Here is a 26,209-nt window from a genome sequence, read left to right as displayed (position 1 = left end):
GATTAAATTACTTCCTAAAATCAATCATTAAAATGCCGTTCTCCCTTTTATGAATTATATTTCGCACATGCAGGAAAAATGTTCACCTTACATATAACTACCTCAAATGCTTCCGCCTTTCCGGAACACATTGTAACACGAACTTGGTTTTCTTTACGTTCATAATCGAGGAGAATTAAATCAAAACAATCTACTATTAATTTTCATTCAGTTGATCGACTTGTGTAAAACGCGTTTAATCAGTACAATTTGCCTTTCTAATTAAATGGTGGAATTTTCTAAGGTAAGGATGGAGTTGCTCAGCTGATAACTATACAAATTTGGTTTATTTATAGACACGGGGATTTTAAATTCCGTGTTGAAAATTTTCTTCTTTCGATTTAGCTGAATTGCTATACAGTGGAAGAATGATTAACTCAAGTGTGGAATTTAAAACGGAATTCACAACACAATGTAATCCAAAGTGAAGCAGCGCAATTCAGGTACTTTTTTATTTTCTTTTTTAAAAAAAAACGTTGCTGGGGAAACTTCATGATAGAATTTGAGCACTTTTGCAACAATTTAGGACTAGTTACCATTGTTCGATGTTTGCAATGTGTAAGAATGAGATGATAGTGTACATGTATTTAAGGCTTCTGCCTTCCTTTTTTCCAGAATTGAACTTAATTGCGCTGGGACTTCCTGAGCAAAATCTACTTTCGTTTTTATAACAAACTGGTCAAATTTTCCTGCGATTAAAATATTTCGTTTGTCATCGTGCTAGCCTCTTACCCTGAACCGCAGAACCAGTTTTGGCATATGACATCTATGGGTGCAGGGGAAAAATGTAAATCTTTGCCTTCCGGGGGGGGGGGGGGGAGGGGATGAGAAGTGTAGCTAAAACCATAAGAATTCATGCAATCTTTAAAAATTAGTTAAATTGTTGGCATGATAGTAATAAGCATTGAGCCCTATATCGAAATTCATGGTCCCTGGGTCTTTACCCCTGAACATCGAGTTAACTGTTGGCATGATTGTAAAAAGCATTAAGGAGGGATTCTTCTCATATTTCTTGTATTTGAAAATTAATGAAATTTTCATAGATTCAAGAAGACATTATCAGTAAGTGATGTTATCAATTGGATTAAATTTGAGTTTTATTTTAGAAGCAAGGCCAGGTCAAGGTCATTATCTTTTTTCTTCACATTAAGGACATACGCAACGTAGTTTGAACTTTATTGTCTTATCCCCTGGAGTTGAAGAGTTCCAATACTTAAAGAAACTGTGTGCTACATTTTAAAGTCTATATATGCTATTGTACACTTCTTCTAAAACAAGTTTGGATAAACAAAACATCTAGAATATATGTTTAGTAATTTTTTTATACAATTTCTTCGAATTATACAAGGATTTTTATCAATTGATATCTTTTCAAAACCCCTGGTAATGCATGCAGATTTTTTGTCTAGGAACATCTGATGGCACCATAATCTTAAATTAAGAATATCTCGAAAAATTATCAGTAGGTAAGGTACGTTGCGTATGTCCTTAAAAATAAAAAAAATACCATAATTGCCAATCATGTGATGCTTACTTCTATTTCAAAAGTTTAAATATTTTTCTTTTTGCATAGAAAGATATTACCATATAGGGTCTTTCAGATGATACTACCAAATTGACAAGAATAATTCAAATAAAATAGATTTTGGCTAATCCGAATTTCCTCTATTTTTTCTTAAATTTTAGAAAATATTAGTTATTATGATATGCTTCATATATTTAAATTTTTCTTATTATCACATATGGTAAAGTAGTCAAATAAAGATACAAACTGATACAAAAACAAAAAGATTTGACCGTTTACTATGAGAGAAAAACACTTTTTACTGTTTTTTTGCTCAAATTTGTACTTAGATTGGAAGCTTTTAAAAGCTAATAAAATTGTAGTTTGTTTGGAAAATCATATTTGTTTGATATATTTTAAAACTTTAGTCCATTATTATTGATTTTACTTACATTTGAAATATTTTCAAAGTCTTTGATTGTTTAATTTTTTTTTATCTAAATTCATTGTTATATAGTAATTTTGAGAAGCAGAAAAGGAGATATTTTCATACGCCGTCGTTCCGCCAAAAATATAGTTCCTGCTAGATTATAATCTCAGTGTAACATTTCTACTTAAAGTTGTACAACTATGATGAGGAAAGAAAAATATGATTTTCAAAATCCCTTACGTATAAATACATATGTATATAAGACTTATATATAGGATCTCCTATGATTTGTAGTTGGATATGATTTTTATCCAACGAGTTGTGTGTTTTTTTTTATCCCCGAGCCTTGGCGAGGGGATAAAAACACACAACGAATTGGATAAAAGTCATACCCAACTACAAATCATGGGAGATTCTTTTTATCCCATGTTTAATACTTCAAAACCAATGTTTTACACTGTTTTATATATAGGACTCCACTTTATTTTACTTCATCATGCTAACGCAAAAACCATTGTGACGTCACAACTGCACTTAAGTGTGGGATATCGAAAAAATATCCAATGAGTCATATCCACGGGATAAAGGGGTAAACATGGGATAAAAGTAAATATACTACCAAATTTCGAAATTCATGACCGTCGGGGTCAGGGGTTCTGAAGTTATGGTTAGGCTCTATTGATCATATAGTAAAAATGCATACATTCTTTAAAAAGCTTATTCTCTCGTCCTGTACATTAAGAAGACAAACTAAGTGCATAGTTATGATAAACAAAGGAGTCTCCAAAATTGTGAAATTCATGGCCTCTGGGTCAGTTCTGGTCCTGGTGTTAGGGTGGGTTCTATTGATCATAATTATAGTGAAAATGCATTTATATTTGTTTAAAAATCTTCTCTGTTGGTATTAAAGCTGAACACGAATCGTAAATAGGCATACGCGATAATAGATTTAACTATCTTCGATATCAGCACTAGGATATACTCTCTGCATTCGTTACTCCTGACTGCTTTCTTGTCACGGGTACCTGTGTGGAATGGACGACGTATGTTTGTGCTGGTTATCTTATATTACCTTTGTTTACATTTTATTGCAGTTTACGTTTATTAGTGTTTGTTTGTATACTGCACCCCTGACCTGTGCAACTGTTGTAAGTTTCTTTGGTATCTTTCTCTCCTGCCGTGGAAGAGACACACAGTTACTTTTGTCGCTTCCGAGTGTTTTACAATAGCTCTATAGCGTACTTCCGTCTACACAGGTGATAACTGATTACACTGAAGAGTGACTAAGTGAACGGCTTATAAATATAGGGGCCCTTAGATATAACAACTGAATAAAGAATATGGATGACTAATTCCTTTTACGAATCGTGTTCAGCATTAAGCAAACAAACTAAGTGCATGGTTCTGATGAGCAAGGATGCTTTTTCTGAAATTGTGAGATTCATGGTCCCTGGGTCAGGGGATCTGGTGTGAGAGAGGGGCTCTGTTGTTCATATATTAAAAAAAATGCTTATTATATTAATTCTATAATTTTCTTCTTCTTTGTTCCTTGGAAAAATGGGGTCAAGGGAACTGGTGAGAGAGAGAGATGGGCTCTGTTGTTCATATAGTAAAAAAATGCATATTATATTAATTCTTTAAATTTTTTTCTTCTTTGTTCCTTGGAAAACTGAAGTAGATTTATAATATTTGGTGTCATAAGCATAGTAGCTTTCATGCCCCCCCCTTCCTTCATTGTGTGTATTGTTTGTACAAGAGTCGTCAATTGCATGCAGAGAAAAAAATGAATTGAAAAAAAATATATTCATAGACTTATTTTGTAAAATCCGTTAAAATATTCTTGAATATTTTCAAGAGTTATTTAAGAGGGAATGGGCTATCTGCCTTTGCTTTTGTCTGTGGCCTATAATTAAAATAGACCTCTATACACTGCATAAAAAGAGATATAATTCTATGAGGCGCCATTTTTATATTTTTGAAGTATTTTTTTAATACCAAAAAAGAATTCTTGATATCAATAATTCGAATTCTTGATATCAAAAAATAATTCTTGATATCAAAAAACAATTCTTGATATCAATAATTTGATTTCCTGATATCAAAAAATCATTTTCTGATATCAAAAAAATATTTTCTGAAATTAAAAAAAATGAATTTTTGATATCAAAAAATGATTTTTTTTGATATCAGGAAATCAAATTTTTGATATCAGAAATTAATGTAGATTTTCTGATATCAGAAAATCGAATTCTTGATATCAAAAAATTTATTTTCTGATATCAGAAATTTGAATTTTTGATATAAAAAAAATCTCGTTTATTTTTTGATATCAAAATATATATATTCTGATATCAGAAAATGATTTTTTGATATCAAACATTCGAAATTCTTATATCAAAAAATCATTTTGTGATATCAGAAAATAACTTAAAAATATTATAACGGCGCCTCGTATAATTCTGGTATTTTATCAGAGTGATCTGTCCTTATATTTAAAATAGAATCAACAGCGTGTTACCCAATTTGTTTAATCAATTCAGCAGTCGAAACATTTTATAAGACCCTTGAGAAGGGCGTGCTTCTTTCATTCGTTATTACAGTTTTAGTACCAAGACTATAGAGTTAAATTATACCTATGGTCCACGTATTGCGGTCTTTTTTGAAGGACAGCAACTTGTATTTATCATTATCTTGTGTGAATGACAGATAGTATTGGCATGTATCTGCTATAAATAAGAGTATTCATCTTACTATCGATAAAATTACCCCCCCCCCCGAAAATATTGCAACTGTTTAATTATCCTTGTATACACAAAGAAAGCATTATATTGCTTCAATAAATACGTATCTGTAGGTTACAGTATATATACGTGTAGGTATTGATTGGTTACAGTATCGATGATTACAGTATCACTAAACGTTGGGTTTACATAAATCATGTATAGATAATAGTACTTACTTACATATTTATTGAATATTTTTTTATATCTATAAATAACGGTTTATCTGTTGATTACAGTATATCATTTATGGATTAATAAAATTAATGCTTAATATGTCTAAATTGCCAAATTACAGCTATACATTTTAATTGAAGTAGGTACTAGTAACCATATTTCAGTGACCGTGTTTGGCTTATGGTCTAATAATAAGAGTGTGTATTTATCCGTTTTCACTCTATTTTTTTTTCATAGAAGTAAATATGGAAAACAGCGAAATTCAGCTTGGAGATAAAAATAAACAACTTGAGTTTTTAAGAAACATATGGAAAGCAGCAGATTCAAAACCAAAGGTGGTTAAATCCAAAATTGATACAACAGATAAATGTAACATTGATTTAAATTCAAAGAAAACAATACGACTGGATAGATATGCAAGCCCACATTCTGCTGAGTCACAACTGATTACGGATTCAGAGGATGAAGATTTTTTAGAGAATAGGCAATCCTTATCATATCCCGCCAAATCCCATGCTGCCGATGATGACGACGACGAGGTAATTCACAACAACTTCTTCGCCAGAGATGTAACACCTCAAGTCGGACGAGAAATCTTTACCACTTCAAGTCTACCTACTGGTCTTATCGTCGTCGTGAACTCCGACAGATCAAAATCGGAAGCGAGAAAGAGTTCCGATGATGAAAATCCTCCTCAAGAAGAAATTGGTTCTGAAGAAGATTCAACAACCACTGAGGCGTCTAAAAGTGGGTGGAAAGACATAAAGGCCGGAAGTATGGTCATGCTGTCAGTAAGCTATAGGCATAAAGCATGTAGAAGCATGGATGTTACAGATCTTTCGAACGTTTTCTATCGAAAATCACAGTCAGGCATAAAATATGGTAATGAATACATTTATAGGTTCTGCGTGTATAGCAAAGGGCATTACATTATATTCTTTTAGGTGTTGCATAAGGTGGTTTCCAGATAATAACTTTAGTTCTCTCAGAGATTTTGCAATGAAGATTTATGACTCCATGTAATACTATAACTTAAAAAGGATCACTGTTGATTTTGAGGTCAAAAAGCCAAGGTCAGAAATTCTTATCTATAAAATGTTTCCAGATGATTAATGTAGTTTTCTTTGGTATTTTGCAATGGACTTTCACTATCACTTAAAGAAGACTTTTATTGATTTTGAGGTCAAACGCCAAGGTCAGAAATTCATATAATGCTCAAAATGGTATCCAGATGATAACTAAAGAGATCATATCTTTACATATAAATAATTAGTTTGTTGACCTCTATCGATTTCAAGGTCAAAAAGGGGAGAGGTCAATCTTTGTTTTTCTTTTTCTATCTTAAGGTCTTGCACTTCTTGTTTTGATCTTTAATAAAGTCCTTGAATTGCTAAATTTTAAATCATATTTTGCGTAATGGTATTCAGGTAACATAACATTGTATTATAATAATGTTTTAAACGTTAAAATTATCATATCACGTGAGACTGATTCACGCAGTTTTACGCAGAATTTGATAGGAAAGAATTTTCAAATCCCTCTCTGTTCTTAACAAGAGATCTTCATTTTCAAGCAAATCTGCTTGTTTTATTTTCATGTTTTAATGCTCCTTATGTTGAATTCATAGCATGTATTTTTTCGATAAGTTAAAAGTACTGTTGCATTTTATATTGTGTTGTTTAATCTCATCTGTTGTTTAAACCTTTAAAAATTATACAACGTGCATCTACACTAGGTCTGTATTAACACGATTGTTTTTGCATGCAGTAACTTGCGAGTTCGAGTTTGACCAAATCCTAAATCAAATGCAAAAAGGCACGGCATCAAAATCTAGAGTTCTTAAATTTTTGGAATGATACTTCAATCTCTCACAGCTGACATCTGAATTAAATATTACATTTCGATGTGCATGCATGTGTATTTCATACTTTTCCGTGATTTACCCAAATATATATAGGTTAGTAAAATAATATTTTCTAGAGTATTTACAAATCCAAAATGTATATTCTAGCAGCTGTAATTACAAGAAAATGAGAAAACTGGTAGGGTAAAGACTATATCATATATATGTGATAAGGGTATGAATAAGTGGCCCCCTAAAATGAACATCTTATTTTTACTTTTTGTATTGTTTTACACAGCTATACAGGTGATGTTTATGCACGATTTTTAATTAAATTACCCTCTTTAAATAAAGTATTATTATTATTATTATTATAATTTTGTAGTCCTTTGCAATCCACAATACCAGTGCTTTGCACAGATACATGCTATAAGATGAATAACTTTTGCAATTCACGAATTGAACTCTATTTAGAAAAAAATGTCCAATTTACAAAAGCAGTCTTTTGTTCTCATTAATGAATTTGGCACATTCTAGAGATTAAATCCAAGTCGATGCTTAACACCGTAAGGATGGTGGCACACTGTATATATTTAATGGTTAAGACAGACTGAAAAATAAATTCGGAATTAAGTTTGTGTATAGAATTTAAAGTCCTGCTCAGCATTTTGTATTATAAAATAATCCAAGCACTTACGTTTTGAAGTACATGTATAAAGCACAATTTGACCATGGATGAAAGATTTATACTATATTATTGGCGCAGACGATGAATTTTCTGATGGTGCCAACGATGATTATGACAGCGACCACTACCAGACTCACTGCCACAACCAACAACATCATTGTCACCACCAGCACCAACACTGTCACCACAACCATCAGGGACACCACATTGTCTGCCGCACACATGGCTCTAGCTATTCAGGAAAGGAGGAAGAGAGAAAAGAGAAATATCCATTTGATTACTGCGATGTGGAGAGAGAACCTCCCAAAAGCTTCAGGACTATTGGAGGTAACTGCATGTATTCAAGTTACGGTAGAAAAATGTAAGATGTGCTGAGATGCAGAGAAAAGGGAGAATTTATACTGTCAGAGACCCTACTACATGTATGATTGTAACAAGAACACCTGGATTTTTTTTTTCAGTTTACCCATGTGTGCATGGATATGCCGAGGGTAATTATACTTTCATGTTTCGTGAATTTGCACGTGCATGATTTTTTTTTTCGGTTTATCTCCCAAACTGATTCAAGCAATGCACTATTACTATAATTGATCATAGAAATCCTTATGTAAAACTAGGTGAAAAAAGCACATACTGATCAATACCGATAGAGTGTTGATGATATGAATTTCTGATATTATATTTCTACAATTGTTGCAATTGTTTTCATACCTTGGTTCTAAATTGTAGGATTAAATCACCATGTACTAGTACATGTATATGAAATGATACGGTCATTGCATGTAATTAGCATGTCGTACTGATAAAAATACTTGGCAGTCAAAATGCCTAGAGTTCTAGTGATTTGATCAATAAAACCCGAGACCATATTATAAAAGGGAAAATTTTGATACCAAAGTTTTCATTCTTCCAGTGCCGTGTGACGTCATGTTAACTTATTGCAAACATGAATTTAATATTGTTGACCTTGTGCTCAATGTGCTGCTTTCTGAGGAAACCGATGGAAATTGATCGGGAGATGATTAATAACAAGAAATAATACTAGTATAGTAATAAAAAAAATGAAACTCCCATGTTTTGTGATTTGGTATGTTGTGATTTCTTCCTTCGCCTTAGACTCGCTGTGAGAAAACGTACAACTTGTTGGATAAAAATGATATTTTATCAAACAAAATGAAAGATCCTGTACGTCATATATTAGTACTTTTTATGCCCCCTCCCTTTTTGAAAAAAGGGACATATTGATTGGCATATTGGTTTGTCATATTTGTTTGTCGGTCGGACAATAGACCAAATGTCCGATCAATAACTTGAGAAACTTTTGCTTAAAAGACATCAAGCTTGGTACAATAGTACCTCCTGAAAAGTAGATGACCCTATTGATTTGGAGGTTACAAGGTCAAGGGTCAAACTACTCTGGATATAAGAAGATATTGTCTGATCAATATCTTCAGAACCCTTTCCTTGACAGACATAAAACTTGGTACATTGTTTTCCTTTAAAAAAATAGATGACATCTATTGATTATGAAGTCACGAGGTCAAGGTAAAACTGGACATAGAACGATGTTTACCGCTAGTTTTCCTGAAAATCCTTTGCTTGAAAGACATCAAACTTGGTACACTAGTTTCCCTGAAAAGTAGATGACCCCTGTCAATTATGAGTTCACAAGGTCAAAGGGTCAAACTAGACAAAGGAAGATATTGTCCGCTCAATATCTTGAAAAATCTTTGCTTGACAGACATCAAATTTGGTACATGGTTCTCCTAAGAATTAAATGACCTTTGTTGATTTCACAAGGTAAAGGGTCATATTGGACATACAAAGATAATGACCGCTAAATTTCTTTGGAATCCTTTGCATGACGTACATGTCCATCAAACTTGGTGTAATGGGGCATTGTTAGCCCATAAAAAAAGATGATCCTATGAATTTTGAGGCTCAAAGGTGAAAAATCAAAGTAAACGTAGAAAGATATAAAACTTGTACACTGGTACCCCCTGAGGTGTGAAAGACCCCTATTGACTTTGAGGACTTAAGGTCAAAGGTCAAATTTCTATAGACACACGAAAATATTGTATAACTATTGTTCTATATCTTGAGAATCTTTGCTTGACAGTAATCAAACTTTATACACTGTTTTTTTTTCTTGAGAATCTTGGATTGTCAGACTTGGTACACTGGTACCCCCTGTGGAGTAAAAGACCCCTATTGATTTTGAGTACTCAAGATCAAAGGTCAGATTTCTATAGACACACGGAGATATTGTATGTTCAATACCAAGAGAATCTTTGCTTGACGGTCATTAAACTTTGTACACTTTTTTTCTCTCTCGAAGTAGATGACGCCTGTAACTTTTAAGGTCAAGGGCCAATTACACTGGACATAGAAAGATATTGTCCGCTCAATATCTTGAGAACCTTTTGCTTCACAGACATGAAATGTAGTACATTGGTACCCTTGAAGAAGTAAATTTCCTTAATGATAGTGAGGTCTGATAGACCAATCTCAGTCTTATGTTTGCATCCCCCCCGACTAGTAGATAGCCCCATGATAGCCTCTATGCAGTTTTTGGAGATCAGGTCTTCCAACAATCTATTGGAATTCTCATGGGACCTATTGTGTCCCCTTATTAGCAGACCTATTTTTGTATTCTTATGAAGCAGAATTTATTCAAAAATTTCTACATGAGACGAAGAAATCACTTGTTGTGGCCTTCAACTCGACATTTCGATATATCGACGACGTGTTATTAATTAACAATTGTTACTTTCATTCATATGTCGACTTGGTATATCCCAGTAAGCTTGAAAAAAAGTTACCACAGATTCTGACACATCTGTTTTATATTTAAATATTTTACTAGAAAAAAGACTCAATGGTAACGTAACAATAAAACTTTATGATAAACGTGATGACTTCAACTTTTCAATCGTCAACTTCCCTTACTTATGTAGCAATATACCCTTATCACCTGCATAAGGGGTTTATGTCTCTCAGTTGATTCGATACGTAAGAGCATGCTCTACTTATGAACAATTTCTAAAACGAAGCAAGCTATTGACAAACAAGTTGACGAAACAAGGATATCAACAATCTCGTTTGAAGTCATCTTTTCGCAAGTTTTTTCGGTCGATATAATGACCTTGTCAGCACATACAACCTATCATTGAGTCAAATGCTGACTGATGTTTTTCATACTTATTGTTAGGTCATTATTTATACACTGAACTGCCAACGGATTTTTTTCCGGTTTCTGTTTCCCGATCATGACAAGGAGCACACGGCGGGTGTGACCGGTCGGCAGGGGATGCTCACTCCTCCATGGCACCTGTTCCCACCTCTGAGTTTTGATGTCCGTGTTTGCTCTGCTCCAAATTTGTATCGTTTCATTGGACTTTCGAGATTGAATACTGTTCGTTATCTTCATATTTCATTTATGACATATAAAATGAAGTTATGTTAAGGAATTCAATTACTTAGACTTATATGAAACAATTTTTTACATACTTTACACTTATAAAATTTTAAAAGTATTCTCTCTGAATAAGATTTTCTAAATAAATTAAATAAAACTTTATTATTTGTGTGCTAAATAAAGAAATTGAATCCATGAAGGTATGATGGGAACTATATTTTTTATATTTACATGAAAGTCAATAGTTACAATGTAATAGAGTTTAAAATCATACATTAAAAAATGCAGAAATATTGAGCACAAAAAAAGTTGCAGATGTTTTCAAATTCATTGTGTTTTCTGTATTTTACACCAGATGCACGAAGTGCAAAGTATACTAATGTGTTTAGTTACAGAACATTCTGGATATACATGTCGATCGATTGCTTATTGATTCTCTGGATTTTTTGGCAGTAGAGCTATTGATCATATATGTACATTCATCCAAGTTTTGCAAAATTCAGATTTTTAAACACATTGCATTAATAGCATCATCAATACAAATGAAGAAATAACAAATTTAGACATTGGGTTTAGATGTTGAAATTTCGTTTTGAAGGATGTGGAACGTGTCGAAATTGCAAAACAGGAAATATGGTTTCCACGATGGAGCAGCTAACTGAGACCATTGACTGTGAAATCCATGATGTGGTCCCAGATGGCAACTGTCTCTTCCGCTCTGTTGTTGATCAACTGAGAATGAACGGAGAATTCCATTGGACAGCTAGAACTATACGTCATAAGGCGGTGGAATTTTTGCGGGAAAATCCCTGTCATGAAGATGGATCTCACCTTGGGATGTTTTTATCCACCGAATCCTGGGATGGATATTTGTGTAGAATGTCCAGAGACAAGGAATGGGGCGATCAACTTATTTTACGGTTGGTTATTAACTATAAAAATAGAGTGTTTTATTGCTTAAGTGTTTTGGTCATATTGTCTAGGATCACCAAATGATGCATCTTAAGGGGAAGGTGTGTTCCAACCCAAAAGTAAGTTGTTGATACCTAAAATCACTCAACCTTGTCAGATGAGGCATCTTTGGGGGTTTTGTTGACTCAAAATGTGTCAACGTGACTTATTTTGCATTTTATTTCTCTGCACGATTGAATACAGTATTTTCTTGATCATATCTTGCAAGTGTTAGGCAGAATCATGAAATATCATTAGCTGATGCATCTTTATTGTCACCATGGGTTAATTTTGAAAGTCTGTTCTGTATGATTATGTTCAAATCATGTCTGGATCTTATCTCTAGTGTTTAGACCAAGAATCATTAAAATGTGCGTGTCAGCTGATGTATTTTTATGCATGGTTGTACATGCTTCATGGTTGCGAAGTAATATATGACGATCCGTTTCCCATGTTAGCATTACATGCCCTTGTGTGCATTTTATCTCCTCAAGTTTTTATGAAGAACTCTGATTTGCAACACAATTTAACCATTCATGTTAATTTGATTACAGAGGAATCAGCAGTGTCCTGGGAAGAACTATTTCGATCATCAGTGCGATTGGAAGTGGCCATAATCAAACCACAATCGAACCGTCTATTCCTAGCGATGACATTACAAAGAAGGAACCACTGCAGTTGGGTCATTTTGACGAGCAACATTATGTTAGCCTCAGGAAGAAAAACTGGTCAGATACCTGGTTTGAATGTGAGTGTTAAATTTTGCTGCTTTGAAAGTTTGTATGATAATAGTGTAAGCAGCTTGCGATTTTTCCAATATGTTACACTGGGTGAAATAAGCAGTTTCCCGTCATGGGAAACTATATGGAAACCACATGGAAACCTCATGTTTACATCATGTTTCCTAGTGGTTTCCACAGCGGATGCCAGGTTATTCCGTCAAGTTTCCGTGCCATGGAAACTACTACGCTCCGATTCCATAAGGTATCCCGAACCACGGAAACCTCAGGAAACCTGAAGTTTCCTGAGCCTCCATGTAGTTTCCCGTAATGGGAAACCTGAAGATTCCACTGGTTTCCATAATTAGGAAACTATGTGGAATCGGAGCGTAGTGGTTTCCATGGAATGGAAACTCGATGGAATCCTCAGATTTCCCATGAACGGAAACTAGAGGAAACCTCGTGATTCCTCAAGTTTCCATGACTCAGGAAACTATATGGAATTGGAGCGTAGCGGTTTCCGTGTGATGGAAACTTGGTGGAATTATCTGGTGTCTCATAAAAGAAATTACAGGGAAACTTCAAGATTCCCTTATTTTTCTGAGACGGGAAGCAATGTAAAATTATGGTGTAATAGTTTCCATACCATGGAAACTACAGGGTAGGTTGAGCATTTCAATTTCGAAAAATGATTGACAAGCAACTGGAAGCTCAAGGATCCCTGTATTTTCGATGGTTAATCTTTCTTGTCTAGAATGTGAAAAGAGAACACCAAGTTTAAATCAAAATATATATTATTAATTTCCTTGGTAAACTGTGTTTTCTTTTCAAAATCTATCAAGAAAATGTATAAAAAGGAAAAAGCATTATCAAATCATATGTTTAATAATTCATTTGATGTGCAAAAACATTATTTGAAAATGATATCAAAATAAATAAAATCATATATCGTGGTACACAATGAAGTAGTCTTTCACATCTAAGTCCATTCATAAAAACTTCTTTAAATACTCTATACTTCTTTCAACATCAGCTTCCTTTGTATTTTCTTCACATCATCTGCGATCTGCAATATATTTTCATATAAAATTATTATTTGATGTAAGAATTGTATGCTTTGAATATTATTTAGAAATCTTACAAGATCACTCAATGTCTTTTAATGTACCAATATCAGTGATTATAATTAGTTTCAGTCTTTAAATTTAATGACATGAAATCCGAATAATGAACATTACATAGTAAGGTTTTAAGCCAGATTAATATTAAAGCAGGTAAGATTGAGAATATGACCATCTCGTACATGTAAGACACTGCTTTTAGTTGAGTGAATTGGAGAGAAATGTGCTCTGGACAAGGACATTACGAATCTTTTTTTTTTCTTATTGACATTTGACCTAGAAATTTTGTCAAAGATCACTAAAAACCCTTCATCCCATGGCACACAAGCAAGATCATACCAAGGGAGAAAAATTATGCTCTGGACAAGGACTTTAAATAAAGATATATAGTGTGTTTTGATACTGACCTTTGACCTTGATAATTGGTCCAAGGTCACTTTTTACCCTCCATCCACAGGCACTCTATGAGTTAAATTTGAGTGAGATTGGACTAAGAGGAGAAAAAATATACTCAGGACAAGTGATATCAGATGGACAGACAGATCATCTCATGGCACCTGCAGAACAGGACACTAAAAAAAAAACAATGCACATACATGTTAAGCTATATCCATACAAGTCAATATGAATTCATCATATGTTGCATTGCATACACATGTTTTAATCATGTTTAATACCTTATGAATAATTTCATATTGCATGTACACTCAGTTTACATACAAATAATCTAAATTTCATCAAAAACGACCAACATATCAGCCATTCAAGATTTAGCTAATCAACATTCAGTACAAGTTCTATATGCTATATCATATGTACAGACACATTCTAGTATTATTTACCTGCATTCTAAATCTTGTTTTATGTCACTGAAAATTAAGGCAATAGCCATTACCGATAACCAGTTTTTACCCCCAATTTACATACATGAATGTTGTAATGTTTGTTCAAAACTTCTCATTTATAAATATTATCTTATAGTATATATAGTTAACATATACCTACAGTTAAAGCTTCAAAGTGTTTCATTGAATATTTTAGAAATTACAGTCATCAAAATACTGACCAGCCAGAAATCAGTAAATTTTTATTTTTCATTTTTGTGTTGTTTCATTTAACATATTTCAATGTTAGAAAGTTTTAGTAAGTTATAATATTTACTACTTTAGCATAGCCATACAGTTGAACTTTGGCATCTTGAATACCATAGATATGTCGAAGTAATTTGGAAGTATTCTTTAAATATTTTACTCCTGATATCTCGAATCCTCAAATACATGTATCACAAAATAATTTTAATTGAACTTTGAACTTTGACAAAAGGACTCTTAAACAAATATTCATTATTCTTAAAATAAAGTCTACAGGTTACAAAATTATAAGTTGCTCAACAATGATCATATCAATAATATCTGAAAGAGTTGATCATTTCCCCTTGGGGTGAAGGGGGGGAGGGGGCTTCCTCTGTACAATTTAAAATATCCTTACTTTGTGTCAACCTTGGTTAAAATTAGTGGTTCTTGAGAAGAAGTTGAAAATGTGAAAAGCTCACTCGATCGACAGTTTGATGGACAGAAGACAAAACAAAAGGTATCAGAAAAGTTCACTCGAGTTTTTAGCTCGGGTGAACTAAAATCCTCACTGCATGGTGTATATTATGCTAGACATCATCCAGACAGAAAATTTTATAGAGAAGTGAAAAAGACTCCAAGCCATACAATTTCATAAGGCCAAACGAAAAAAATATGTTTGTTTACTGTTTCATGCTAAAATAAAATAGGGTTGGTGGGTAGATTAAGATGCATGTAAAAGTTAAACTGATGAATGAGTGACTTATGGATTTTTACAATGAAAAAAAATTTGGGTTGGCTATTAGATATTGGGGGAGGGGGGGGGGGGGAGTAACCGTAAACAAACATTTTTTTTTATTATGCCTAACCTGTTGTAGTTTGCAGCTGGTAGTTCAACATTCCAATTAAAATTGGAATCAAGTTCTTTTCTTTTAATGCAGTTGTCATACATGCCTATTTATGATTGAATTCATTACCACTTACCACATGATCACATCTTGATTCATCATACATCTTTAGTTACTGGTTCTCCTTTAATGTCAATTTTCTTCTCTCTGAAAGAATATATTATGTACAGTTACTACACTTTATTGCATTCTGATTTCACTTATAAGACCAACAATAAACAAGAGTCCTAGGGGCCACATTGCTCACCTGAGCACTTTGGGTAGGAAAAAGCATAAATCAGTTCTGTATTTAAAAGTTTAAATATAAAAGTGGTTCAGGGGGGGGGGGGGGGGAGGGGGGGTATGAATTCTATACTTTCGAAGGATGCTTTTGAATTTATATGATACATATTAGCATTGCTGTTCTTAAGATGAAAATTTTTATTGATATATTCCTTTTCTTCCTTTTTACAGTAAAACTCGGTTATAACGAAGTCACTGGGACCTGTGAAATTACTTCGCTATATCCTTAATTTGTTATATCCATATAAGGAATAAGTAAAATTTATTTAGCTGGGGATCCAAGAAAACTTCGCTATATCTGTTAATTCACAATATCCGTGTTCGTACTAAATGAGTTTTACTGTATAACCCCTGTTATGATCCCCTGTTATGGCCCCTTTATTCTCCTGGGGAGGGAGGGGGGAGTGTCATTTTGTCATACAAAAACACAGAATTAGAATTTACACTAGCTGAGGATGTTTCAACATAAGTTTCATCTTTCCTGATACAGTGGTTCTAGTGAAGAAGATTTTCTCCTATGTATTCCTACGTAAAACTTGATCATCCATTGTGGCCCCACCCTTCATCCGGGGGTCATGATTTAAACAAATTTGAATCTACACTTCCTGAGGATGCTACCAAATAAGTTTAATTTTTTCTGGCCCAGTGGTTCCAGAAAAGAGGATTTTAAATGATGCCATTAATTTTTCATTTATTTGTAATTATCTCCCCTTAGAAGAAGATACGGTCCTTCATTTAAATAAAGTTGAATCCCCTTTACCCAAGGATACTTTGTAGCAAGTTTGATTGAAATTGGCCCTGTGGTTCTTGAGAAGAAGATTCAATATGAAAAATTTAAGACAATGACAGCGACAGACAAATTTTGATCAGAAAAGCTCTTTTGAGCCATTGGCTCAGGTGAGCGATGACTGATTTGTTTGATGTACTCTAAAAGATCCATCAAAATCAGCCCTACCCAATCATTTTTTTAAGTATTTTAATTTTACTTTTTTTTTTGGTTTCAGGGAAATAAAGTTTGTTTCATTATAAAGTTGAGGTTTATAATTTCTCCAAGACACTTGTTTTAACGAGAGCAATAAATATTAAACCTGTCTAGCTGTCCAGTGTGTAATGAAACATCAATAAATTTCTAATTCTGTGTTTTTGTATGACAAAAAATCAATTTGTTAGATACTGCCCAAAAAAAAATCTACCTACCTACTTACCTATTTTACAAAATTTGGGTTGAAGTACACAGGGTTGTCCCTAAGAATTGAAATAGAAGGGGACATTTAAAACGTAGAAGGGGAACTGGGGTTGATCCCTTACTGGGGAGTTTAGGAGGAATATCGAAATAACCAGGGGATTATTTACATCATTATAGTTGGGGAAATTCCTCCGCCCCCGGGTCTTAGAGACAACCCTGAGTACATCTGATCAAACAAAAGTATTTTTAATAATGGCCAAAACTTCAACAACTACCAGGGAGGAGTAAAATAAACAAACAAAAATTTAACGTTATCATACAACATATATCAAACAAAAATTTCAAACAAATGAGGATTCAACATTTTCAGTAAATCTCTCAGCAGGTCACACATGAGAAATTTTGTCTTTTGAACAGTAAACTATTTCAATTTACAATCTATCACTAGATTGTTAAACAGTTGTTATATTATTATAGAAGTACTTACAAACCAATACATTTTCCCTATACATATCATCATTATGCATATGAATAAGGGTTGTGTTATGATGTATATGTACTCTAGTTACAGACAATCTATTTAAATTGTTCTAATGATTCTTCATAATTTTTAATTTTATCTGACAAATAAAGGCGGCTTACAATAGTCAGAACTCTCTCTTTCAGCTGTTTAAATTTTCGATGATGATGTCCTTCGTGAATAATCTGATAAGTTGAGATTGCGGACACTTTTTGTTTAAATATTGATGACTTAATCGTAATTTAGTAGGAGAAATAATTCATTTTTACCTTGTCGTTACATCATAAAAAGTTCCAGAAGTCCAAAAGTACAACAAGTTGCATTCCGAGAACACATGTATTCAAACCGGATATATGTTTGTCTGTATTAACAAAGAAACCATATTCGGTACAAACATTATTATCCGATTTAACAACGAAAAAAATTTCATACACTTTTCATTTATTTATAGAGAGAGAGAACTATTATAGTAAGCATTCATTTTCATTAAAAAAATCTACAAAGGCGAAACGTTAACATACAACATACAGCATGGAAAAAGACAAATGTGGTGCCATAGGGCCTAACTATACAAAGTCTATTATCTATACATCTATGATTGAACGTAAAACACTAAATATTGTATAATTCAAGTTTCTCTTTCCGTTTATTCAATGTGTAAACTAACATATTTAAAACTTTGATATCAAACTTTTCAAAATGGCGTCAAAACGAATGTGGTCTTCGATGGGAAAAATTTGTTCTGCCCCATATTAGTATTATTTACCGTAAAAAAGTATATAATAATATACGTACACTAATCCTTGCTTGTTGATCATTGCATTTTTCATAGTTTTAAAGACACTGGGTGGCGAAAACATCGTTAACTTTTCACATTTGCACCTTACACCAGAGTCCATCTCCGTCTTGCTCAACTCCAAAAATGGCGCCTCGTGAAAACTGACCAATGAAATTAAAGCCTCTGCAGAGCGATGCATTATGGGAAACGGAACCTGTTTACGTTAATTATGTTAGAGGGTAATAAAAAAGTTTTTATATATAATATAATTTCCCTATTACGGTGATTATGAATTCATATCCTTAGTGAAGTTCTTCACTAATCATAGAAAGGGGGTGTTCCTCAATAAATTTGCTGATAATTAGTTTACTATAGAAAACAAAGAGGTTTTCTGAGGGTTACCAGAGACATTTTATGTTTCTGGTGTGACCCCTCAAATTATTTGACTTGGGGGGGGGGGGGGGGGGGGCTTGGTACGTAGTGCCCATCCAAACAGAAAATGTCCGGTTCCCCCCCCCCCACTACTTTTTCATTAAATTATTCTGATTAATGTATAATGTCACAACGAAAGATGTTAAACCTTTATTCATGTATACATGTTTTAAAATTTGAAGCGTCAGAAAATGAATATTAGTTGAGAACCGTAGAAAATAGGGGGGGGGGGGGCATAGTGGACATGCCATACGTCCCTAAACATATTTTTTGCAGTATAGAAAACAAAGCTTATTTCCTGTTGCGCCCCTCAAAATAAACGTTTGATGACTCTTTATGAGCTGTTTATTATTTTGTAACAAGAATGTTGTCCTTTGAAATCTGCCGTAAATTTCGATCTGCATTTGGCATGCAAATGAACTACATGACATGTATATATACAGAACAGTATTTTATTTTTAGTGATGATGGAAAAGTTCGGTGTCAAAAATTGCTAGTTAGTAGAAGGAATCAGGGTATGTTAGACTAGTATAAATACATACACTTGTGAAAATCAAGACAAAATAATTTAATTACCAGCAAGGACGGTTCAAGAATAATAAAGATTTGATGATTTTTTTCTCTTGTTCGGCTTTAGATACTATTTTGAACCCCCTCCTTTTTTGGTTTCGATTTTAGCCTGATATCAATAATAATCAGTGGACGAAATTGCTGGACTTTTTTCTATTTGCTATATTTTACTTCAAACATCTTTGCCTTTAGTTAAGATAATTCTCACCGTTATAATGTATCAGAATTTTTCACACTAAGTTTGAAAATTGATTTATAAAAAAAGAGAGTAAACATAAGGTGAAAAAACGAACCAATATCTAAGCAAAGGTAGGGAAAACAGTATTTTAATTTGGAAAACACCGGCCCGTAGAATGCGGGGGGGGGGGGGGGGAGGGGGTGAAAGTAAATGGTTATGCTCTTCTTCTTCTTCTTATTTTTTTTTTTTTTGGCTTGTCAGATTTTTATGGAAGCCCCCCCCCCCCCACTTTTGAAACTGTTGTTACTGACCTGAAACACATAATTAAAATAAGCTCAGAATTATTGTAGGTAACCTACAATCATGTCCATTGTGTTCAGAATTTTAGTCGTGACTGGTAACAATTTGTCAATATTTGATCATCTGATTTGTTGGAAAATAATGCCCGGTGTATACTCGTTGATGTGCAGGGCTGTATATATATACGTGGCTTTAGCCGTTCAGCCAGTACCGCCCTGTATCTTTCATATATAACTTTTTTTCTGGTAAGGTTTGCTAGTTAAGAACTTTCTGGTAAAGTTTGTGCCCCATACTGAAATTATACAGGCCTGTGGTTTGAGTACAGACAGTTTTAAGTTCAGTTTTTTTTTTTTTTTTAAATAAGTAATGGTACATGTAGGGGTATAAAAATCAAGAAATGGAAGGCATGTATAAAGAAATGTTTGTACATGTAGAAGTATTGACAATCACCACATCAGTACATTATACCTAAATATCGAAAGAAACTATTTTCTCTCCATTTTTTGAAGGAGGGGAGGGGGCTTAAATTTGAATGGGGTAGCCTTCCGTTAAACATAATACACGATTTAAAAATATTAAGTTTTCGCTAAGCATCTACGTGTAAAACAATTAATAATTTTTTTTCCTTCAATGAATTGCCTTAGCATGCAGTTCTTCAGAAGACGTTGTTCTTAAGGAAAAGAAAATCATGTTATATAAATATCATAGACTTTTCTTTATTTAGAGCCAGCATTGGTCTTTGTGTACAAAATAGCTAAATTAAATATACGTGCATGTTATGCATTTAAGACCAACATTATTGTAATTCCCTGCGAAAAAATGAAAACATTCACTATATCAGGGTCTGTGTACAGATATATATAAAAAAATAAGTTATTTAGTTAACACTCATTAATTTTGTATATGAATATTATTCTGTTGTGTTATCTTATCAATGTCTTTGTAGAGGACTATATACGAATTTCACACAAAACATTAGTAATTTATTTCTTATGTTGTATAATAGATCCACCTGCATCCTTTCTCATAAACAATTTGCGAATTAAGCAGGCAACAAAGTTGATAATTAACAATTTTTTTCTACGTTTTCAATATTCAAAGTTTACATTGATGTCAAACAAGGACGATTCGTTATTTACCGATTAAGAAATTTTATTTCATTTATCTATGCACTTACAAATTTGTTTGAAAAAGAATTATGATTTAACACATAACGAGAATTTAGATTTATTCTAGACCGATAGAAAAGTATATATAATTTTTAAACGGTTAGGAAATTTTGTTTTTTAATCAGTAATGAAAAAATAAAATACAATTCTTTTTTTTTTCCTTCTCTCATTGAACATCTTAAAATTAATGTAGCTTATTTTATCAATATTCAGTGGTCTTATTGATAATTTAAATTATTTTTTTTAAAATCAAATCAATGGCCAGCAGTTATCACCTAAATTTAAACTGAGTTTGTGGAGACTATGTGTATGTACATGCTTGACCACAGCCCATTGTTCCCCTTAGGTAGAAAACCCTCTCAAATCACATAGAATATACAAAAAATACACTGTCGCAGGTGTCTCTGCGACACGTGTCTCCACCTGTGGCACCTGAGAACAGGTGCCCGCGTTTACAAGGGTTAGCGCAATGATTGAATTTTATCTGAACAGTTTACACCGATTTTTCTAAAATTAAAAGTTGTATTAAATCTTCTCTTACTACTAATTCAAATTCACGTGTCTTTATGAGTTTTACCGAGACTAAAATGTTAAAAAAATCTTTTATTTGTCACAGAATGTTCAATTTTATTACACAGAATTACACAAACAGGTTTTTTTTATTATTCTTTTGATACACGTTTCCAAAATGTCTATTATCGGGAAAATAGGTGTAAACCACATATCTGGAAAACATGCAGGAAACTACAGGTTGATTGCTTCCATATCGGGAATATACGTGGAAACCACTACTGCATGTTTCCGCGGTTTCCCATATTGGGAAACTTACGGGAAACCACAGGTTGATTGTTTCTATATCGGGAATCTACGTGGAAACCACTACTGCATGTTTCCACGGTTTCCCATATTGGGAAACCTATGGGAAACCACAGGTTGATTGTTTCCATATCGGGAATCTACGTGGAAACCACTATGTGGTTTCCATAAAATGGAAACTATATGGAAACTACTGATGTCACGATTCCCATATGTTTCCATCGGGTTTCCAAATTTGGGAAACCTGGCTTTTCATCCTGTGTTACTTGTACTTTTTTTTGGTCTTACGTAACTCCATGTTAATGCTTAAGTCTAGAATTCTTTGTTTTAGTTTATATTTATTCATTTGTGATCGACAGGTGGTCGCAGAGTTAATAATGTCCAAATAAAAGATTCGGTGGTTGGTGATGAGACGGGTTAGTGTAATTTTTGTTTTCTTGTTTTCTTCATTTAAGACTGATATAATACTTTTCTTGTGTTTTAATTTGACTTTTAAATAAGGTTTTGATAGTGGTATAATAATATCAACTTCATTTCGTATATTTTATAAGAAAAAGGCAATATCCAGCATTATTATTCCTTCAGAAATTTTAATCCAAGAAATAAACTTCAAATTAGTTGTCATATTGTAATGTACCAAGTACATGTAGTCTCAATTTTAAATTTCGTTAATGTTTTGAATTCACTCATCCTTGAAATCTCACTACTCCGCGGATATGATATTAGTTTTAACAGTGCTTGAATTGAATTACAGACAACATAGACGCATACTTTGGAACTTCCACCGATATGTTCACTTCTGTACCTTTCATTCATCTGCATTTCCTCATCAACAAAACAATCCCAACTGAGGCATTCTCCAACGAGAAATTTCCCTGGGCTACTGAAAAGGTTATTGGAGATACCTCAGAACGGTCTTCTAAAGGTTATCACACAGCAACAGTAAGGATGCCACTTTTTGCGTTATTTTGAGAATTCCTCTGCATTAATTTAATTTGTTGAATACTCACCTTTTTTTTAAACCTTGTTATTCTCTTCTGGGGTCTAAAATTTAAGAAAAGGGGGATCAAATCATTATAAGAAAAGGGGAATGGAAATGGAATTCTTTTGTGGTTAATTTATGTAATGTCGGGGTTACAATTTGTTGTTACAATTATCCTATTTTCACAGGTCGGTGACATGGAAGAGGAATTAGATTCCAATCTCTCATTTTTACCAAAATTTGGAATTTCTTACAACAATAGAGACAGACCCAGCATGTGTTTTACAGTGTTGGGCATCAGCGACGACTGTGTCGTTTTGAACGATATTCAAGAGACAAGTCAGGTTGAAAACCATTTTTGTCTAGAGCTTGAAAACATGCCACCTTCCTTAACGAAATTAGTAGTCATCAAGCCCTCCTTATATTCGTCGACGTATATCAAATTCAAGGATCGAACTGCCTATCTTTCAGCAAAATATCTTCTTCAGTACTCTTCCAATAAAAAAGGAGTAAAACTAATTCCAGGAATAGAGTGTCTCAAATGGCCATTTGATATATTAAATTCATGGCTAGCAAGAGAAAGACCAGCTTGTTGGCCAAAGAAAGATATCATAGCTAAGGTATCTGGAGAAAAATGTGTTGTCGTTCCATGCGAATCCGCTGATAATTTAACTTGGAGGCTAAATTTTATGCTACCCATTCGAGTTTTGGTTAAAGAAGGAACTTCTCCTCATCAGCGTCATTGTTACAGAGTGTTTAAACTTTTAATTGCTAGTATTGCTAGTACACAAAAGACCAATTTACCCTCTTATGCATTGAAATCCGTTTTCCTCTATGCCATGGAAAAAATTCCTTCGGCTTTTTGGACAGACAACAAAGGCGGATGTTTATTATACCTTTTAGATAGGCTATTATTCTCCATTCATAAAAGGCAAATGCCGGATTATTTTATTCCATCGTGGAATTTACTTGAAGATGTAGCAGAGGATGAATGTCAAAGTCTATACTCGAGAATTATGGCAATTCGACAGTTTCCGATTATGTCGATAGTTTTGGTGACCGAAAAGCGTGGCTTACCAGGCAGTTCGATTGCGGAACCACTAATAGATCATATCGAGTCCATAAATAGTGGGCATTGCATTGAAGGGTCTGAGAGAGATGTTTTCTTCCAGATTAGCATTGAAGATGTAAAAAATAAATTGTGGAACTATTTCATCAGAGATGCTGCACACTCATTTGTTGAGTTATATGAAGAATTTCTTAGCTACAACATAGATGGGTCCTCAATGGAAGAATTTGCATGCTCCTATTTTCAAGATTTGCCGAATAGTATGCAATGGTGGTTTTACTTTTTCTTGGATCATTTTCACAATACAAGAGCGCTTAAATTTATCATGGGTTCATATGGTGGTACACTAGTCAGGGATCTATTAGGACCGAAGAGAAAGAATGGAAAGTTTGATGAGGTACGTATACCTGATCCTTTATTACAAGAAGCAAAATCCCACAATGCATTGCAGGAAGCTGACGTAGCTTTCTTACTGGATCTCTCTATAAAGCTAACTGTAGCCAGAGAGTATGATCACGGCTCCCATTACACGATGGAGCTCATCCGCCTTTTGAAAGAGAAAGTCAAAGCAATAGCGGACTTTAGCCAAGACCAAAACGATCAGGTTCTTTATCAAACAAACTACCAAGGCCAAATGACGACATTACGGTATTACATGGTTATGATGTTTTCATTTCAACGCTTATTTACATGCCTCAAGCAATTGGGTGACACTGATCTTTTTACGGAATATATTGAGGACGCTGAAAACGCATGTGCTCTGATTGGGATGCCAGATAATTATTACTATCTGGCAGAGTTCTACAGAGGCTTGGGATGCACGGAGAAATATCGAGAAGCCATGAGAATATACAACGGTGATTCATCAGATGACGTGTCGAATGTGTAAGAAGCTGTTTTTTAACAAACAATTATTAACCTGTGTTTTATCATAACTAAAAATTTGGAACTGTATCATAACAGATGGAAAAACGAAAAAAACAAAGTTTTGAAAAAAAAATTGTGAAATTCTCGGTAATTATATAACCCCATAAACTTTGGACTCGGTTGAGAATTTTTCTTCCTGTATTAAATATAAAAGTCTATTATTATCGCTTCGTTTACAAGAAGAGTGTTTTTATCACTCTTTTTAATTGTTAGATGAATGAATATGAAACTTTTTTTTTACATATCAATAAAAAAATTTATTTGTAGAAATTAATTTGAAATTTACTTTTAATATGTTCAGTTTTATTCTGGATTTCAAGTCTTTTTGGGTATGTGAAGTTGACTGTTATGTATCACTCTGTAATGTCGGTAAATTTTATCTTTGCCTTGTTAATTATGTAGTACCTTGAACGGGTATTTCAGAAAGCCAAGCAGATTAAGGATAGTATTATGAAATTTTACCGCCTTGTCATAGCAGAAATTCAATTAATCATATAATATTTTCGTCTTATTATTGGCCGCAGCAGCGGCCGATCTATTTGTGGTTGTGTTAGAAAGTGCACATGGGGAAATGAGACGTTATTTCTCTATTAGTTTAGTAAAATAATTCTTAAATGATAACATGCATAAAATCCTGAGTAAAATATATTAAAAACTTGCTTTAAACTAGGTCTTATTTGTTGCTATTATGTTTCAATTTCAATATCATTTCTTATCAGATAATTATTAATTTATGATTACATAAAAAGTGTTTACAATAGGTACTCCCCAACCTGGGAGTGTGTAAGATATGAAAGCAAGTCGTTTTGATTTTCCGGATAATAATTAAGTGGTAAAAGTGCATGATGATTAAAAATTGAAAAGTTGTTCAACTAGTAAAAAATGTTTTGAATATGCTACAGCTGCGAATGACACAAGGATAATTTTTTTTTTCTACATTTTGCACCGCGCCTTGCAGCATAGCCTACTGACCTATTCTCCAGAAATCATGAGCATCGTCATGTGACAAAGATCCAGGGTATCGCCCACATCTTCATTTTGATGACAATAAATTCTTATCATTTATCAAAGACTCTATTACACCTATGAGTCAATTTGATGAACAAATGCACTAAATTTTCTATTTATTTCATTTCTCTTAAATTATTTATTTATTTTACTTTGAAGACAGTCTGAAATAAAAATGATCACTCTTCAAGCTTTGAGTATCTTGTGCTTTTTTTGCATGGATGCTTTTAAAATTGTGAAAGTACTTTTTGAAATGCTAAATTTTGTTTGCGGCCGATTTGATGCTTTGCATCAATTTTGCTTGTTGAAGTTTTAGTAACCATACAAGAAATCAAATAAAACAC

At 33.4% G+C, this 26,209-nt stretch overlaps 4 protein-coding genes across 7 annotated transcripts in view; 2 read left to right on the top strand and 2 right to left on the bottom strand.

The window, feature by feature from the left end:
• LOC133192259 (prenylated Rab acceptor protein 1-like) overlaps positions 1-26,209 on the bottom strand; it is an 82,170-nt gene that overhangs the window by 29,768 nt on the left and 26,193 nt on the right. The window lies entirely within an intron of this gene.
• Positions 1-26,209, bottom strand: part of LOC133192256 (A disintegrin and metalloproteinase with thrombospondin motifs adt-2-like) — a 435,058-nt gene that overhangs the window by 394,069 nt on the left and 14,780 nt on the right. The gene's annotated exons all lie outside the window — the stretch shown is intronic.
• On the top strand, positions 403-12,848 carry LOC133192367 (uncharacterized). The gene is made up of 6 exons (XM_061328383.1): positions 403-482; positions 5,168-5,812; positions 7,540-7,788; positions 11,478-11,799; positions 12,385-12,578; positions 12,739-12,848. Exons 2-6 carry the CDS (start codon positions 5,176-5,178, stop codon positions 12,846-12,848), a joined length of 1,512 nt encoding a protein of 503 aa, XP_061184367.1. The 5' UTR covers positions 403-482; positions 5,168-5,175.
• On the top strand, positions 5,176-25,018 carry LOC133192366 (uncharacterized). Its single transcript, XM_061328382.1, has 8 exons — positions 5,176-5,704; positions 7,540-7,788; positions 7,923-7,952; positions 11,478-11,799; positions 12,385-12,578; positions 22,239-22,295; positions 22,634-22,821; positions 23,050-25,018. The coding sequence occupies exons 1-8, from the start codon at positions 5,176-5,178 to the stop codon at positions 24,817-24,819; spliced, it is 3,339 nt and encodes a 1,112-aa protein (XP_061184366.1). The 3' UTR covers positions 24,820-25,018.

The sequence above is a fragment of the Saccostrea echinata genome, unplaced genomic scaffold (assembly GCF_033153115.1).
Source record: "Saccostrea echinata isolate AGI-Se365-2 ecotype Australia unplaced genomic scaffold, CSIRO_AGI_Sech_v1 ptg000025l, whole genome shotgun sequence".
Classification (NCBI taxonomy): Eukaryota; Metazoa; Mollusca; class Bivalvia; order Ostreida; family Ostreidae; genus Saccostrea; species Saccostrea echinata.
Note: the sequence above shows the minus strand (reverse complement) of the source record. Positions and strands in the feature narration are given on the sequence as shown.